We start from the raw sequence: 18419 nt of genomic DNA, 5'->3' as shown, positions 1-18419 counted from the left end.
TACTTCTGGCTATCCCTTTCATAACTTTAGTCTCTACAGGCCTGCTCCTTTTGCAGGCTCATCTCCCTCAGAAGCCTGGAGCTTAGCTGGGTGCTGATCTCATATTGAAAGCTCACCTAGAGGCAACTAGACGTTCAGTGGAGCCCTAGATGTTTAGAGCTCATCTTTCCATACTATCTATAGGCCAACAACCTCTTAACCAACACTTGATTTTTAGACCAGAGGTGTCCAAATTCCAAGTTCTTATAGCCCTAATCCTTTAAAATTTAATTTCACTTTATTTCTTTACCATGTGTGTGCATACACATGTACAATGTGCATGCATGCCATGGCATATGTGTAGAGGTCAAAGAACAACTTCCAGGAGATGGGTCTCTCCACCACATGGGTCTAGAACATTAAGCTTAGGTTGTCAGACTTCTTGCCCAGCTGGATAACCTGCTATGTTATTCTGTTGGCCTTTGCCCCCTTCCCTCTCCCTCTTCTTCCTCTTTCATTTCCTCTTCCTCCTTCTCTTCCTCCTCTTCCCTCTTCCTCTTCCTCCTCCTCTCCTAGACAGAGTCTGGCTAAATTACTCAAGTTTGTGACTCTCCTGCCTCAACCTCCTGGTTAGGATTACAAGAATGTGCCGCCACATCCCATCCCAAAGCCTATTGATATCTGCACTCTGATGCCAGGTAGACATCTCAGAATCAACATGGTCCATGGCCTAAATGAACCCTGGCTTTGTTACCCTCTTCAGATACCCTCAGGTCAACAAACGACAACCCAAGACCTCTAGTCTCTCAGACCAAAAATTTAATTTCTTTTTTCTTGAGGCAGAGTCTTGCTATGTAGCACTATGACACTGGCTGGCTCAGAGTTCACTTTGTAGAACAAGCTGGCCTCACAAATACCCTTATTCTCTGCCGCAGCCTCACAATACTAGAATTGAGAGGGTGTGCTACAACACCTATTTGATTTTTAATTTTTTTTTGCTTTTGTATCTAATTTTACTTTTTGATGCATGATTTCAGTATGTAGCTCAGGCAGGCTCAGAACTCAACTATATAGCTCAGGGTGGCCTCGACTCCAAGACCCTTCCTTCTACCTTTATCTCCCAAGTGCTTGGATTACAGGTGTGTGCCACTATGTCTAATTAATTTTTGTTTAGTACTTGTACCAGATTATCAAACCTGGAGCCTTCAGCATGTTAGGCAAGTGCTCTACCACTGAGCTACACTCCTAACCCTAAAAAAAAAAAAATCTTGACTTCTTTATAGCTTTTAGGCTCACATCTTCTCCATCATCTATTTCTACTGATCATCAACATAGATATCAGATATGACTACCTCCTGCTATCACCTCCCTCCGGGAAAGCTATCATTTGTCTCTCCTGGTTATTGTTTCAGTCTCTTAACTAATCCCCTCCTTTTTAAAAAGACAGGCTCTTCTTATAGAATCCAGACTGGCCTTGGACTTAGCTGAGGGTAACCCTGAACTCCTGGTTCTCTTGTCTCTGCCTTCCAAATGCTAGCATTAAAGATGTGCACTAGTGAACTGGGCCTGGGGATGGGGTGTATTGTAATTTACTAAGGACCCATCTGCCTTTATTAGTTCATTGAGCATCATCATTGCCATTGCACAGTTGATGAAGCTGAGTCAAGAGTTTCATTTGCAGCAGACCACGGGGTTAGTGAATGGAAAGGCTGCACTTTGGCTTCAAACCCTGCCTAGAACCTTTTGTCTGTAGGGACAACAGAAGCCTGCACTCAGGCCCATTATCCCCCACACCCACCCTATTGCCATAGCTCTCATTCATTTGTCTTATCCCTTCAGGACTCAACTTGGGATAATCAGGCTTTTTCACTAGCCTTCCCTCCCAGCCTCTGTCTTTATTTCTCATTGCAGCAGGCCCTTAAAGCTATATGTATCTTCTCTTAGTTGACAAGAAAGGCTCCCAAGGCTGATTTGAGACTCAAAGTCCATTCACAATCAAGAATCTCAAAGTCAGTGATGGACAGTCCCAGAAATCTGTGGGACACTGAGAGTGGCTTGAAGTCCTTTCTCTTCTCAATCATTCTTGTATCAGTGGCCATGTCTGATGCAGAGTGTCTCTTAAGTCCATGCCTGGATGCTTTCCATGTTGGCCTCCATGCTTATATAAGAAGTGCTACAAATTCCCATGCCACACTTCTCAGTGAAGGGGGTGGGGGAGAGCTGCTGTCCCTCCCTAGCCCACCTGATAAAGCCAGCTGATCACCTCCAACGACATCCCCTTTCAGGATTGTGCCAATCAGAGAAAGAAGCCTATCAGCTCATTCTGGATTTTATGGAACCAGGACAGATGGTAAGGAAACGCTTTGAGACTCTTTGGGAACTAAGGAGCAGAGTAGGAAAATCCAAAGGTCGATGCTTCCCTTAGCCCTAGCCCCGAAGCCTCCTGAATGTCACCTTCTCACTGGCCACTAGACAGGGTGACAGTAACCCTCCTGCCTAAAGGATCTTCCTTGTAGACTCTTGGCCCTACTGTCCCCAGAAGGCTACAAAGACCCTAGATACCAGTGATGTGTAGCACTGTCTGGTTGAGTTGGGAGTGGACAAAGTGTGGGGTGCAGGTCTCAGGTCCTGCCCTGAGACTGGCTTTGTCTTCTGTCCCAGTCCCAATTAGACAAGCTCAGTTTCCTGAATGCTGTGGCAACATTGAGCAGCGTTGTGCGTGACCAGGCCAATGGCAACATGAATAAGTACTATCCAAAAACCCTTCTGGCTAAGAAAATTGAGGTGAGAAAGAACATATCTTCATCCTAGACCTGAGGCTGGTATCCCTCTTTGAGGTAAATTCTCATTTTTTCCTGGTCTTTCTAGACATTCATCCTGGAAGAACCCCCTCAGATCTTGGATAGTAGCGTGCGCCAGCAAGCCATGCTCTGCATCGTGGCCCTGAGGTTCCTCCCCCATGGACCCTCTCCTAGCCTCTGGGGCTCTGACCCTGAGAACGTGTGGGTTGGGAGGACAGGCTAAGTCTGGGAACTTGACTAGAGGATCAAGGTGGCAGAGTCTTTGGTGGCCAATTCATCAGCCAGATGCCGGGAGAGGTGGGGGTGGCTTTTGGAAATCTGTTAGGAAATCTAGTGTAGGACGCCTCCCTGATCAATGTTCTCCTGCTCTGACAAGGAATCAAAGGAAGATGGCCCACAGCTTTCTGTACCTCAGAGAGTAGCCGAGCAGTTTCCCCCAGAGGGTTTGAAAATATCCCTCCGCCTCACACAGGATGCCCTAAGTCCCTTGTTCATCACCACTTCTCCCCCAAGTCAGGTGAAGCCACCTTTCCACTTATGCCAGAAGCTGGATCTGGTCAATGTTAGCATCGAGAGCACATTCTCCCTGCCTCTCATCATGCCCAGTCTAGACCGAAAGGAGAGCGCTAGTCTCTACCTCCAGGTAACCCCCATGTGTCTTGCTGCAGATCTCTATGGGAATGAGTTTGTCTTGGGGACTACCTCCTGTTGGCTTGGCTTCCTGGCCTTCCTCCTGCTCTGGCTCCTCCTTCAGGAGCCCAAGTCCCCCTGTCCTCCATTCAGCTTACTGTCTGTCATTCTGGGTTTCCCAGGGAATGGTTACACCCATACCTTTTCTCTCTGAAACTCACATGCCATCTATAATCTTAGATAGTCTACCAACAAAATCCAGAGACTATAGGGAATAATTGTCAAAAGGACTGCCAAATTTTCCCAAGGATATTTGGTTTTGAAAATGGGGTTGAGAAGGGCTGGAGAGATGGCTCGGCAGTTAAGAGCACTGACTGTTCTTCCAGAGGTCCTGAATTCAATTCCCAGCAACCACATGGTGGCTTACAACCACCTGTAATGGGATCCGATGACCTCTTCTGGTGTGTCTGAAGACAGTGACTCACATACATAAAATAAATAAACAAATGTTTTAAAAATAAGTAAAAGTTTAAAAACAATTGTGGCTGGGTGTATAGCTCGGTGGTAAAGCATTTGCTTAGCACCCAAGAGCCATCGGTTCCCAGAATTGTAAAAATAAAACACGGAGGTCTCTGTAAACTGGTAGGACAACTCTCTAATGCTGAGAATCCTGTGGAGGGGGTGAAGAGAGTGTTGTCAGGAAGCTAAGCAAGCATGTGGCACCCTCCATGTCTCCTCCCTTCCAGACGATTCAGGCCTTGGATGATATGCTCCAAGCTCTTGTGATGGAAGACATGAGCCCCAATATGGTTATACTGCAAAGCTTTGTAGAGGTAGGTGGCTGCAGAAACCAGAATCCCACACTGTTTCCTGTACGCTATGCTAGGTAGGCAGGAAAGGTCCATGACAAGAGTTGGTGAGGATGCAGTCCCGTGTCTCCCCCAACGTGTTCTTAGGATGTTTGGGAACCACAGTCATCAGGACCCTTTGCCATCTAGAATTGGGTATGCTGCAGTGTTAGCAGTGATCATATTTATGCCCAGGTTACACTCAAACCTTTGTAGTGTACTGTCGCATGGTGTCACTGCTCTGAGATCAGATCAATGTTCATTCCGTAGGCCACTCCTCTATTTCTTAAATAGAGGAGACTCAAAAAGTGCATTACAAAGCACTTTTTTTCTTTAAAATATTCTTAGTTTTGACTAATTTTTACTTCCTGAGAACAAGTTTGAATTAGGAATATAGCTTAGAGTCCCTTGAAAATAACATTCATAGGAGGATCAACAATATGAACCAACCAGTATCCCCCAGAACTGTGTCTCTAGTTGCATATATAGCAGAGGATGGCCTAATCGGCCATCAATGAGAGGAGAGGCCCTTGGTCTTGTGAAGATCATATGCCCAGGACAGGGGAATGTCAGGGCCAGGAAGCGGGAGTGGGTGGGTTGGGGAGCAGGGCGGGCTGGGGGAGGGTATTGGGGACTTTTGCGATAGCATTTGAAATGTAAATGAAGAAAATATCTGATAAAAATTTTAAAAAATTCAAAAAGAGAGAAAATAGCATTCATGAGCAAAATGGTTATTGCCTGAGGTACAATATTTTGCATAAGATTCCATATGACTACAAATAAAGAGATAAGAGTGTCCAGGTATTTTGCAACTAGAGGAGACATTTATTCCTCTGCAAGAAAGTGACACAGCGCTTGGGGAAGTACTGGTGTGTTTGTTGAGAGACGTTTCCATGCTTTATAGACACCTCATTGTGAGTGCAACAACAACCCCCCTGTTATCTTCTGAGTTTGTGGGGGAAGGGAGGCACTGAGCTCAGAGTCCTGGTCAGGGTGAAGTCCTCAGGATTCATTACTAGGCTTCTGGTTCTCCAAGGATGAATCCAGGCGTAGTGTCTATAAACACAACACTGAAATGCAGAAGCAGGAGGACTGCAACGAGTTTGAGGCCAATCTGGACTAGATTGGGAGACTTTGTTTGTTTGTTTGTTTGTTTGTTTTGTTTTTCAAGACAGAGTTTCTCTGTGTAGCCCTGGCTGTCCTGGAACTCACTTTGTAGACCAGGCTTGGCCTTGAACTCAGAAATCCACCTGCCTCTGCCTTCCAAGTTCTGGGATTAAAGGAATGTGCCACCACTGCCCGGCAGGGAGACTTTGTCTTAAACATATATACTTAAATATAAAATATGTACATACACACACGCATACATATAGTCTCTCAACATATAATATATATGTACAACAGAAAATAAAATAGCACCATACAAAAGTTTTCAACCAGATTTGGAGCTGGCTCAGAGGTTAAGAACATCAGCTGCTTCTCCAGAGGACCTCAGTTCAGTTCCTAGCTCCCACATGGCAGCTCACCACTGTCTGTAACTCCAGTACCAGGGGATCCATGGCACCAGGCAGGCATTGGTACATGCAGGCAAGATATTCATACATAAAATAAATGAACCTTTTTTTTTAAAAAAGTTTTCAACCTTTCATAGAAAATGGGTTGGTTTTATTTTTTATTATTTATTTCAAAACAGTTGTCTGCATCCTATTTCTCTCCTTTTAATTGGAAACAGTTTCTTTTCTCATACGATATATCCTGATTATAGTTTTCCCTCCCTCTCCTCCTCTCAGTTCCTTCCCATCTCCTCTCCCCTCCAGATCCACACTCCTTCTGTGTCTCCTTAGATGAGAACAGGTTTCTAAGAGATAACACCCAAACCTGACAAAATAAAATATAATAAGATGAAGCAAAAGCTTTCATATCCAAGTTGGGCACGGCAACCCAACGTTCGAGTTCCAAGAATAGGTCAGAGAGTCAGAGACCCACTTGTTCACATATTCAGGAGTCCTGAAAATACTACCCTAATAGCTTATACTATATAATCAGCAGAGCTCACACGTACCTTGCTTAGTTGATTTAAATGGTCTTGTTCTTCTGGTGTCCTCCACCCCCTCTGGCTCTTACAGTCTTTCTGCCCCCTCTTCTGTGGGATTTCCTGATCTATGAGGGGAAGGATTTGATGAAGACATCCCATCTAGACTCTCTCTTTCTCTCCCTCTGCATAATACCTGGCTGTGTTTTCGAATCTGTTCCTATCTGTTACAGAGGAAGCCTCTCTGATGATGATTGGATAAGGCACTGACCTATGAGTATAGCAGGATATCATTAGGAATCTTTTTATTAATTTGTTTTGTTTTGCTGTTGTGTTTAGACCAATTGTGTGTGGTTTTATCCTAGGTCTTTGAGATATCTGGTCTTTGGTCCTTGGTTACCCAGTTTCCAGTTTCTGGCATGGGTTCTTTCTCATGGAGTGGGCCTTAAGGCAAATCAAACATTGACCGGCTACTACAACACATTCTGTGTTACCATGGCCCTAACCTAATTTTCAGGCAAGACAGATTGTAGGTCAAAGGTTTTGTGGCTAGGTTGGTGTCCATGTTTCTCTTTCAGTTGCCTGCAGAGTACCTTCCCACACCAAAGAGGGAGAACATAGGGAGAAGGCTCCATGTAGGCACAAGCTCAGCTTCTCCGTGTTCCAGGAGTTATATGGATGCAGTCCTCAGCACCAGGAACCTATCATCAGCTTGTGGAGAGCTACCCTTCTTGTCTAAGCATCAGCCTGATGCTTAGTTATTTTGAGATTTCAGTGAGACCCTGTTGGCCAACAACTCAATTGAATGCAATTCAGACCCACCACTGGAAACCTTTCCTGGATACAAAAGGTGGCTGGTTGAGACTATATCCCCATTACTAGGAGTCCTCACTGGATCGCCTTTGAGATTCCAGGAATTTTTTACTGTACTAGATTTCCATCCCACCCCACAGATTCCAGCAGTCTCTCTCCACACCCTCTCCCTCCATCCCATCTTCCCACCTGATTCTTCCTTCTCCGGTCCTCACTTGCTCCTAGTCCACCCATAAAATCTATTCTAGCTGTGTGGTGGTAGTTCACACCTTTAACCCCAGTACTGGGGAGACAGAGGCAGGCAGATCTCTGAGTTTGATGCTGACCTGTCTACCAAGCAAATTCCAGGACAGCTAAGACTACAGAAAGAAATCCTGTCTAGAAGAAAAGTCTATTCTATTTCCCCTTCCTAGGAATCTTTTAGTCCCATCCCACAGATCCCTCCTCTTTACCTTACCTCTGTGGGTCTATGGATTGCGGCATGGTTATCGTTTAGTTAACAGATAATACCTACTTATAAGTGAATTCATACCATATTTGTCTTTTTGAGTTTGGTTTACCTCATTGAGGATGATTTTTTTTCTACTTCCATCTATTTGCCTGTGAATTTCATGATGTCATTTTTGTTGACAGCTGAGCAATACTCCATTGTGTAAATGTACCACATTTTGTATATCCATTCTCTGGTTGAGGGACATCTAGGTTGTTTCCAGTTTCTGGCTATTATGAATAAAGCTGCATCGAACATAGCTGAGCAAGTGTTCTCATAATAAGATGAAGCATCTTTTGGGTATATGCCCAAGAGCAGTATAGCTGGATCTTGAGGGAGATAACTCCAATTTTCTGAGGAACTGACACAATGATTTCCATAGTGACTGTACAAGTTTGCACTTCCATCAGCAATGGAGGAGAGTCCCCTTGCTCCACATCCTCACCAGCATGAGCTGTCACTTCTGTTATCAATCTTATCCATTTTGATAGGTATAAGATCTCAAAGTAATTTTGATTTGCATTTCCCTGATGGCTAAGGATGTTAAATATTTCTTTTAAGTGTTTCTCATCCACTTTGAGATTGTACCATTGAGAATTCCATCTAGATCTGTACTCTCCTTTTTTAAAAAAAATATTTGTTTATTTTATGTATATGAGTACACTGCAGCTGTCTTCAGAAACACCAGAAAAGGGTCCATTACAGATGGTTGTGAACCATCATATGGTTGCTGGGAATTGAGCTCAGGACCTCTGAAAGAGCAGTCAGTGCTCTTAACTGCTGAGCCATCTCTCCAGCCCTGAACTGTATTTTTAATTGGATTATTTGTGGGGTTTTTTTGTTTTTGTTTTTTGATATCTAGTTTCTTGAGCTCGCTATATATTTTGGATATTAGTCCTCTATCAGATGTAGAGTTGGTAAAAACCTTTTTCCATCCTGTCAGCTGCCACTTTGTCTGACTGACAGTGTCCTTTGTGTTATACAAGCTTTTTGGTTTCATGAGGTCCTATTTTTTAGTTGTTGATCTTAGTGCCTGAGCTATTGGTGTTCTGTTCAGGAGACTGTCTTCTCTCCCATGTGTTCAAGGCTTTTCCCCACACTCTCTCCTATTAGGTTTGGTGTATGTAGTTTTATATTGCCAGCTTTGATCCACTTGGACTTGAGTTTTTGCGGGGAGGTAGAAATGATGTATTTGCATTCTTCTATATGTGGACATCCAGTTTAGTCAGTACCATTTGTTGAAAATGCTGTCTTGTTTTTCTAGTGTGTGTTTCAGGGGTCTTCATAAAAAAAGTCCATAGGTGTGTGTGTCTTCAATTTGATGCAATTGAACAACAGACCTGTTTTTATGTCAATACCATGCTGTTTTTATTACTATAGCTCTGTAGTACAATTGAAATCAGGAGCAGTGATACCTCCAGCAGTTCTTTTATTGTACAGGATTGTTTTAACCACCCTGTTTTCTCTTTCTTCCATACAAAGTTAAGAATTGTCCTTTCAAGGTCTGTAAAGATTTGTGTTATGATCTTGGTGGGGATTGGGTTGACAGTTGCTTTTGGTAGGATGACCAGAAAACAGGTTATTTTATATGCAACAAAATTTGGATTATATTTGCTACTTTGTTTAAAAAAATTTTTTTCCTATAAAACTATAGTGACATAATTTATTTTAATTTGACTTTGAACAGTAGAATAATAGTAAAGATATTTAGGGTAAACTCTACATAAAAACAATATATAAAGAGTTTAAATGATGTTCCACTATATAGAGGGATAATACCTCTACTAGACACCATAGGCTTTCAAGCTCCCACTAGCTGGTGGGAGCTACCTTCCTTCAAGCAGTAGGTCAAGGGGACTGTCATAGACCCCTCTCACAATACAGGTTACCCAGCAGAACTTGATGAAAAGATATTAAAGATACTGCATACTTGAGTCACTGCACATGAAGAAATAAAACTCAGGCTTGTCTTGAACTCACAGCCGTCCTCCTACCTCTCTCTGTCTACTGAATGCTAGGGTTATAGGTGTGAGCTGCCCAGACCAGACCAGCTTAATTCTAGATTTTAAGTATACATCTGTGACTTGTTAGAGTTTGTATTTGATACCAGGTATGGGTGGTCTCTCTCTCTCTCTCTCTCTCTCTCTCTCTCTCTCTCTCTCTCTCTCTCTCTCTCTCTCTCTCTCTCTCCCCTCCCACACCACCCCTCTGCATTTCCTGTGTGAAAAGACTCAAAAGGGAACAGATTGAATGAATTAGGACTTCCCTTCCAAGTTCGCTGTAGCTTCCTCCTGTTGTTCCTTCTGATTGTCCAGCTAGGAAGGGAGCGCTGTTCCGCCGCCATGTTGATGAGCCTCTCTGTCCCTTCTGCAGATCATCTTACCCTGGTTAATGATGTCAGACAAAATGTACGAGCAGATCCGAGCCCTGGGCACTATCTCCCGATTGCTGAGGTTCATTTGTAATTTCTCTGAACTGTCAGTGAGTATTTGTTGATTGTCGCAAGACTGACCCAGCATGCCTTGCTTCTCTGGACAGAGACACTGCCTGAGCCAGGGTTCTGCAGGGGCAACTGGGGGGCGTGTAATCAGAGTGTGTGCCACTTTACTGCATCAGGGTTTATTTCTGTCCCTGACAATCAAGAAGCTCAATTTGTTCTTGGGTTTGTCCTGGGCCTAATAAGCTTTGATGAGCCTACTTGAAGTCCTTGGCCTATACAGCTAGATAGAGACCCAGTGCCCTTGGAGTAACGTGTTTCAGGGCTCTCTGTCTGTCCTTTCCCTTGCAGGTTGGCTAGGGAAACTTTTCTTGGCCAGGATATTGTAGGGTAGAAGAGATGGGATACATAGATACAGTGGTGGAAGGAAGAAGTTTGGGGTGGGGACCACAGCAGGGAGAGGTTCCCTCAGGATGAGGAGAGGCGATTATTTCTGCTTCCTGTCAGAACATGGCATCGTTCTCCATAACTGGGAAACTGGTGGGCACCTTCAGCATCCTCTGCCTGAATCCCAGCCAAGACATCTCTACAGGCGCATTAGAGGCACTGAACTACCTGTTCATCATCCTCGTGCTTCAGAGAAGTAAGTGAACTGCACTCTGGGGCCACTTGCAGCTGGATGCACGGAATCGGTGAATAGAGGCATTGTTTCAGACTTACCGCAAAAGGCCGCTCCCTCTAGCAGGGGCATCTGAGAGAGGCATGATATACCATGATGCAGAGAGACCAGGAGATCAATTGACGAAACCAACAACCTTTCCTTGGATAAATGCCAGCCCCATATCTGATACTGTGTCCGTTTCAATGACATCCTTAGGAGGGCAGCTAAGTTTACAGTCACTTGTGGGATCCACCTGGGTTCTCAGTATTTCCCAGCTGCCCCATCCCAACCATATGAACAGTACCAGGAGAGTAAGCAGTTTTTCTTGCAGAACAAATGTGGGGGCTTTACCTCTCCAATCTAACCCTTCTGTTTCAAATAGTCATGCTCACAGAGGTACCAAGGCATTTGCAAACTCCCCCAAAAGCAATTTCAGAGACCCTGGCTTCTTATGATTCAGTGGAGGGACAGTGTGGGGTGGGGTTCACACATTTGGAACAGGGGCCAGCTTGACTCCTAATCCACATCCTCCCCCTCACCTCCCTAGAGTGCTAGAGAAGTCCCTCTGTTCTTTTGGGCCAATGCCTTTTCATCTATTTGTCTCCATGGCCCTCAGAAGCTTGGAGGAGAGATGGGAGCATGGGTTCATTTTTCACTGTTAAGGCCCAGCCCCTTAACTTGCTGTTTTTGGATTGGAGGTATCAGACCGAAGACGGAGGCCATCCTGAAGAACTTGCAGAAGCAATTCCGTGGAAACTTGACGGCCAACATGCAGAGTCTCACACTGGTAACCCAGATACCCACATGCATGGGATGTCCAGAGGTAGTGGTGGTGGGAGCTAGCAGGGGAGAAAGGAGGCTGGAGAGTAGATTATAGAAGTAATGATCCCTACAAATAGGAGCGCTTTCAAAGTCCAAGTTCTCAGAGACAGGTGGCTAAAAGTGTGAGGCATATCCTCTCCTAGTGACACTTGAGTCCTGTGAACTTTGAGGTCACCAAGAGGGTTTTAGAAAGAAGTGCTGATGTCCCTAAGTTCAGTCAACCCAGGTCACCCCAGCCAGATACATAGAAAACACCCTCTGCTCCTTCTTCTCGTCCTCTTCACATCCAACTCCACACCACACCCGTCTGTCTCTTCCTCCCGTTTGGCTCTTCAATCTGTCCACCCTGCTGCAGCCCCACATCAGTTACTGTAATTGAGTCCCCATCACCTCTTGCCTGGTTACTACAGCAGCCTCTTACTAAGTGTTCCATTTCCAGCCACTTCTCTGTCATCAGGAAAAATGTTTCTAAAATACAAACCTCTCCGAGTTTCCTTCAGGCCGAGTGCAAACTGTTCTCCTTACTCTGCAGGCTGAACCTCCTCTGTGGGTCCAGAGAGGCCATTGTGGTCTGGTTCCTCCCTTACCTGTCCTGCCTTGTCCTCCCTCAGTCTCCTCTTCCTGCTTTCCCCAGTCTTCCTCGTAGGATGCTCTAGTCACACTGAGGTCCTGTGCACCCTTGCCTTCACATAGTCTACCTCATTGCTGTACCTTGCTCCCCAGTCTCCTCAGGACTGGACTCAGTCTTTCTAGCTAATCTCAGTGCCCTGCCACGGCCACTATTAGCTTTTCCCTCCACACTATTTGGGATGATGGTGAGTACCCAGAGGGCAAAGTCATCGAGCATCTTGTTCACACTCCTCCCTAGATACCAACGGTGAAGCCACACACAACATTGGTACCAATGTTGGTTGATTGCAGTGAGCTTCACATTCGCAGAGTCCTGTGTTGGGCATGTCTGCCTTTCTGCTTGCTTTGGAATACTGTAAAGTCACTAGGCATAGAGCCTGCTTCCAAGGGGCTCACCTAACTGCATTTCATGTTTAGAAAGAAAAGGCCTTTGCCAGCCTCTTCTGTGTCCCGCTGTCTGGACTATCGCTCCTCTTGGGGACATCAGAGTAGGTGGCACTCTGGAGGTGACTTTACGCCATAAATGCTTCCCTGGCTGTCTGCTAGCTGAACCCTGCCTGCTGGGTCTCTGCGGGCAGATGCCAGATGCTTTGGGGGGCAGTCCTCACGTGGGAAGCTGGAATGGAGAGCTCCTCTCTTCTCTCAGTTCTTCAGGAAATACCTGACCCCTGTGGAGAGAGCCAATGTGATTTTGGTGGCCCTGGAGTCCATGATCAACGGCAGCCCGAACGATATCTCTGCAGCCTCCAAGATGTTAAAGATGGTCCTGAGGCACTCTGCTACAGAAGTTGCCAAGGTAGGTTTTTAGGGGGGCTCCCTGCTTCGATGTCTTTCTGTTTTGTCTTGGGGGAATCTGGATTTATGTCTTAGCAACGTGAGCTTGAGGAAACTCAAATCCCTTAACTCCAAAGAGAAAAGCTGACTTTGGTGAGCTGTTTTCAGAATAGTGCAAAAGCTATTTCTGTGGAGAAGAATGAAGTAGTGATGTCCAGGCCTCTGTCTCCACTAGGATGGAAAGAATTAGGTTGAAGGTAGAGTAGAGGAGTGCTATGGCCTCACAGGACCAGGAGAGACCTCGGTCATTCCTCCTGCTTCCACACACTATGCATGTGTTCTGTGTGTGTAGCTGCTCCTTCATATCGGTGAGAGAATGCCTGGTTGAGGACAAAGGTAGGTATTCGTGACCAACCAAAGGCCTGGCAGATACAATTTTAAGAACGAAGGGGAGCTGGCTGCTGTACACCTTTAATCCCAGCATTCGGGCTTAACTGTTAGGATAAAGGCAGGCAGATCTCTGTGATTTCTATGCCAGTCTGGTCTATAGAGCAAGTTCCAGGACAGCCAGGGCTACACAGAGAAATCCTGTCTCCAAACAAACAAAACAGAACAAAACAAAACAGAAGGGAAGATTTGTTTCGGTTCCCAGTTTCAGAGGTTTTCTGTCTACCCTGACAAGGTACACATGGCAAGGAGACTCTCAGTGCATGGCAGCAGGAGTGTGTGGAAGAGGAGACAGGAACCAGAGCCCAGGCTATCGCCTTCAGAGGCCTGGCCCTAGAGTCACTAGCTAGGTCTCCCTGAGGGTTCCATAGCCTCCCAAAATAATGCTAAGAGCCGAGGAACAAGTGTTGAAGGCATGGACCCATGGGGGACACATGGGTCCACTTCTGACTCATACCTTGACAACATGGAAACATGCAGATACATCTTGACATGATGATGATGGGTGTACTGGCTAGTTTTGTGTCAATTTAACACAGCTGGATTTTTCACAGAGAAAGGAGCTTCAGTTGAGGAAATGCCTCCATGAGATCCAACTGTAAGGCATTTTCTCAATTAGTGATCAAGGGGGAAAGGCCCCTTGTGGGTGGGACCATCTCTGGGCTGGTAGTCTTGGTTCTATAAGAGAGCAGGCTGAGCAAGCCAGTAAAGAACATCCCTCCATGGCCTCTGCATCAGCTCCTGCTTTCTGACCTGTTTGAGTTCCAGTCCTGACTTCCTTGGTGATGAACAGCAGTATGGAAGTGTAAGCTGAATAAACCCTTTCCTCCCCAACTGCTTCTTGGTTATGATGTTTGTGCAGGAATAGAAACCCTGACTAAGACAATGGGGTATGCTTATAAACTCATTGAATATATTGGAAGCTGAGAACACTTCTAGCCTGACTAAGACAATGGGGTATGCTTATAAACTCATTGAATATATTGGAAGCTGAGAACACTTCTAGCCTACCAAACAGGCTGGCTTAGCAGCACACGGTTCTGTCGGCCATCTCCTCTTGTCACATGGCCATCTCTCATTTCCCAAGTCATTCTTCCTTTATTCTTTATGCCATGTTTTCCTCCATGACTGCATTCTGTCTGCCCCTCTGAAAGTCTGGAGCTATGGGTCCATTGGGATCATCTGGCCAGAGCCAAGTGCTGCAGACAGAGGTGGACTTGGTCCTGACACTAGATACTATATTGTTTGCAGCCACACACTTCAGTGGCCTGTGACTCCTGTTCTGCCGGTGTTGCAGTCCAGAAAAAGCCCCCATCCCACTCTTTCAGGTGTCAGAAATCATCAAGTTAATTTACTACCACATAGACAGAGCCACCGAGAAAACTGCCCAGAATACCATAAAGAAGGTCTTCCAATTGCTGGTCCAGTCCCACACAGAGGAGGTTATCCTGACGCTGTTTAAAATAAAGGACCAATCACAAAGGTGAGCTACCCGTCAGCTACATATGTGTCTGCAGATTTGTACACATGTGTGTGGTGGCCAGAGACAGTAATGTGTATCTTCTTCCTTAACCACCCTATTTTTCTCAGACAGGGTTTCTCACTGAAGCTAGGACTCACCAGTGCAGTTTGATGAGTTTGTCACCAGGCTCCCGGGACCTGGCTCTCTGCCTCCCCAGTCCTGGGTTAACAGACGTGAGCTGCTGTATGCAACTTTATGTGGAGGTGCTGGGGCTCCAGATGCGTCTCCCCAGTCCCTAGCTTATTCTTGCCATATATTCAAAGATTGAATATTTTCTTATTTATTCATAGAAGAGTGATCCTAACAGCTGTCTGCTTTACCACAGAAAATCTTGGAAGCATGTAAAATTTAGAAAGAGCAAAGCAAAAACAATGTATTAAATTTTAGCGAATAGCTCCTTATGTTATCATTTGGGTGTAATTTATAATTTGTCTATCTTCTGAAAGCAGGTAGAAAAACTATTTATGGGTCGGAGAAATGGCTCAGTGGTTAAGAGCACTGATTGCTCTTCCAGAGGTCCTGAGTTCAAATCCCAGCAACCACATGATGGCTCACCACCATCTGTAATAGGATCTGATGCCCTCTTCTGGTGTGTCTAAAGACACACAGTGTACTCATATAAGTGAGTGTACTTAAAAAAAAAATCAATGTGGGGACGATGAAAACTGAAAAGATTCCAAAACAGTTCAAAATAGAAGTTCCAAAGCATTTATTTAAAAAAAAGAAAAAGAAAAAGAAAAAAGAAAAACTATTTATATATAATATATGTATACTATATTATATAACACATATGTGTTATTTATAAAATATATATTCTATACAATGTATGTGTTATATTCTATACAATATATATGCATAGTTAAGCCCATACTGTATTACTAATTTGTATATCTTTCCATTTAATGTTTTATTACAGAATTTTCTAAGTTAAAACTCTGTAATAGGCCAAATTTGAATGGCTTCTTGGTCTTATATTGTAAGGCTATACTATATTATAATTTTAATTTTCTTTTTTAAATAAAAAGTTACTATACATGTAGCAAGCTCACTGTTTTAACATACAGTTATATAGATTCTTTAAATGTATGTATAGTCACAAGAATCATCAGCAGCCATGGCGGCAAAAGTCCATGACCACCTCCCCAGTTCCCGTGTGCTTCCTAGGGCCAGCTCCTTGCTGGCCCCTCGGTTGCTGGCAGCCACTTGTCTGTCTTCTATCCCCATCATTTTGCCTTTTCCACAGTGTCCTGTATCTAAAACCATATAATATGTGGATGGCTTAGCAGGTAAAGATACTGTCACCACGTCTGATGACTCAAGTTCAAACTCTGGGTCCCACATGGTATAAGGAAAAGCAGATTCTCACAAGTTGTCTTTAATTTAATTTAGTTTAACTTTGTGTGTATGGGTGTTTTGTTTATATGCATGCCTGGGCACCATGTGCATGCCTGATACTAACAGAGGCCAGAAGAAGGTGTTGGATTCCCTGGAACTGGAGTTACAGATGGTTGTGAACTGCCATGTGAGTGCTAAGAATGGAACCCAGGCATTTTGGGAGAGCAGCCAGTGCTTTTGACTGCTAATCCATTTCTTCAGCAGCACAAATGTCTTTTGACATACACACACACACAATGTCTATATATATCTCTATCTCTCTATCTCTCTATCTTTATATCTCTATATTATCTATCTCTATCTCTATATCTCTATATCTATATCTATGTATCTATTTATATATCTATATATCTATATCTCTATATCTATACATCTCTATATCTATACATCTATACATCTATATATATATCTATATATCTAATTTATATATCTATACATTTATATAATCTACATATCTAAATATCTATATATCATCTATATGTCTATATATCATCTATATATCGACATATCATCTATATAACTAAATATCTATAAACCTATATATCATCTATAAATCTATGTATAGGTGGATTTGTAAAGAGGGCATCAGATCCCCTGGAGCTGGACCATCTATTTATAGATGGTTGTGAAGCTGTCTGATGTGAGTGCTGGGAACCAAGTCTGGGAACTCTTTCTTCTAGAGCAGTATGTACTCCAAACCAATGAGTCATCTTTCCAACCCCAAACAAGATAAAACTTTAAGTATTTCAAATAGTATTAAAGAAAGTTCCTTTGCAGTTGCAGTTTTTTATTAAGAGTGTTTATCACAAATGGAAATTAAATTTAGTTAAATATTTTAATTACATCTACTAAAATGATTGTGTGGTTTTTTTTCTATCTCATCCTATTAATATAGTAAATTGTACCTTTTAGACTAGGACATCATTTGTTTTTCTGTTCTTTTATGTTAACTAATATATCTAAAATAAGTTTCTTTTACATAATACACAGGTACATTTTAGGGGTTTTTGTATGTGTCCATACTGGCTTTTTGTGGTTGTGTGGATTGACCTTAGAGTCTCATGCATGTTGGGCCAAATGGTCTACCACAAAGCTAGATCATGTGCTAGATCTGAAAATCCTTCCCTTTTAATAAATTATAAATTTAAACCATTTACAATTAATGTAATTGGTGGTTTCTTTGGATTTATGCACAGTTTTATCATTGTTTTCTGTCTCTCTGTTTTGTATATCTCGAGCCTGTTTTCTGCAACTTTTTGACTTACTTGAGTTCTTTCTTGTATCCATTTTTCTTTACCTGGACATTTATTAGATCAGATTTTACTTTTAATTTATTCAGTGGTTAAGAGTTTATATGGCCACACTGCAGCCTACTAAGAGCTAATGTCAATAACTTTAGGAAAAGGAAGATCCTACAGTTTCTATTGTCTTCCTTGCTTCATATGATGGCTGTCATCTATGTCACATGTACATATACTGAATAGACTGTCAAAGGTTGTTGTTTTTCTTGTCCACAGTCATGTGTATTTTTAAACTAAGAGGAGAAAATGATCCATTACAGCTACCCAAATATTTACTATTTTTATTATTTTTTATTATTTTTACTTTTTATTATCAAAGTTCTTATTTTCATATAATAAAATTTCTCCTCAGCTAAAGACTTTCATTAAGATTTCACTGAAAAGATTTCACGTCTTTGAGTAACAAAATTTCCCTTAGTTTTTTTTCGCATGAGACTGTTTCCTATTTTACTCTCATTAGAAAATTATTTTCACTGAATAGACTTCTAGGCTGATAGTTCTGCTTCTTTCCCACATCGCTATCTCCCTTTGTCTCGGGATTATTTGAGCCTTCTTCAGTACCTGAGTAACCTGAGAGTGGGAGCTGTGCTGGCTTCCACATAGAACCAGGCCCTCACTTGCTGCCTCTGAAGGATCTTTTCCCAAGTCTTCTGTTTGTCAAGCTGGGCTCTCTTTGTACAGCACAGTTACCAGGGTGATAAAGTGGGGTGGTGGTGGGGAAAGATCTGGCAAACAACAAGGACCATAATACGTGTGTATTATGGTGTACCAGGTGTTAGCCTGTGGTCAGGCAATGGAAGCCTCACAAGGCTTGTGCAAGGCCCTGAGGATTGATCC

General features: G+C 43.4%; 1 protein-coding gene across 1 annotated transcript in view; it reads left to right on the top strand.

Moving 5' to 3' along the window:
• LOC110301141 (maestro heat-like repeat-containing protein family member 7) overlaps positions 1 to 18419 on the top strand; it is a 35000-nt gene that overhangs the window by 200 nt on the left and 16381 nt on the right. The window contains exons 2-11 of the mRNA XM_021171409.3: positions 2265 to 2329; positions 2641 to 2763; positions 2848 to 2927; positions 3294 to 3423; positions 4157 to 4243; positions 9967 to 10074; positions 10538 to 10673; positions 11390 to 11478; positions 12790 to 12939; positions 14693 to 14847. Coding sequence (XP_021027068.1) covers positions 2265 to 2329; positions 2641 to 2763; positions 2848 to 2927; positions 3294 to 3423; positions 4157 to 4243; positions 9967 to 10074; positions 10538 to 10673; positions 11390 to 11478; positions 12790 to 12939; positions 14693 to 14847 — 1123 coding nt within the window. The remainder of the gene's footprint in view (positions 1 to 2264; positions 2330 to 2640; positions 2764 to 2847; positions 2928 to 3293; positions 3424 to 4156; positions 4244 to 9966; positions 10075 to 10537; positions 10674 to 11389; positions 11479 to 12789; positions 12940 to 14692; positions 14848 to 18419) is intronic.

Source organism: Mus caroli, unplaced genomic scaffold (genome assembly GCF_978045245.1).
Source record: "Mus caroli unplaced genomic scaffold, Mus_caroli_1 scaffold_1, whole genome shotgun sequence".
Classification (NCBI taxonomy): domain Eukaryota; kingdom Metazoa; phylum Chordata; class Mammalia; order Rodentia; family Muridae; genus Mus; species Mus caroli.
The sequence above is the reverse complement of the archived record's forward strand: the minus strand, read 5'-3'. Positions and strand labels throughout refer to the sequence as shown.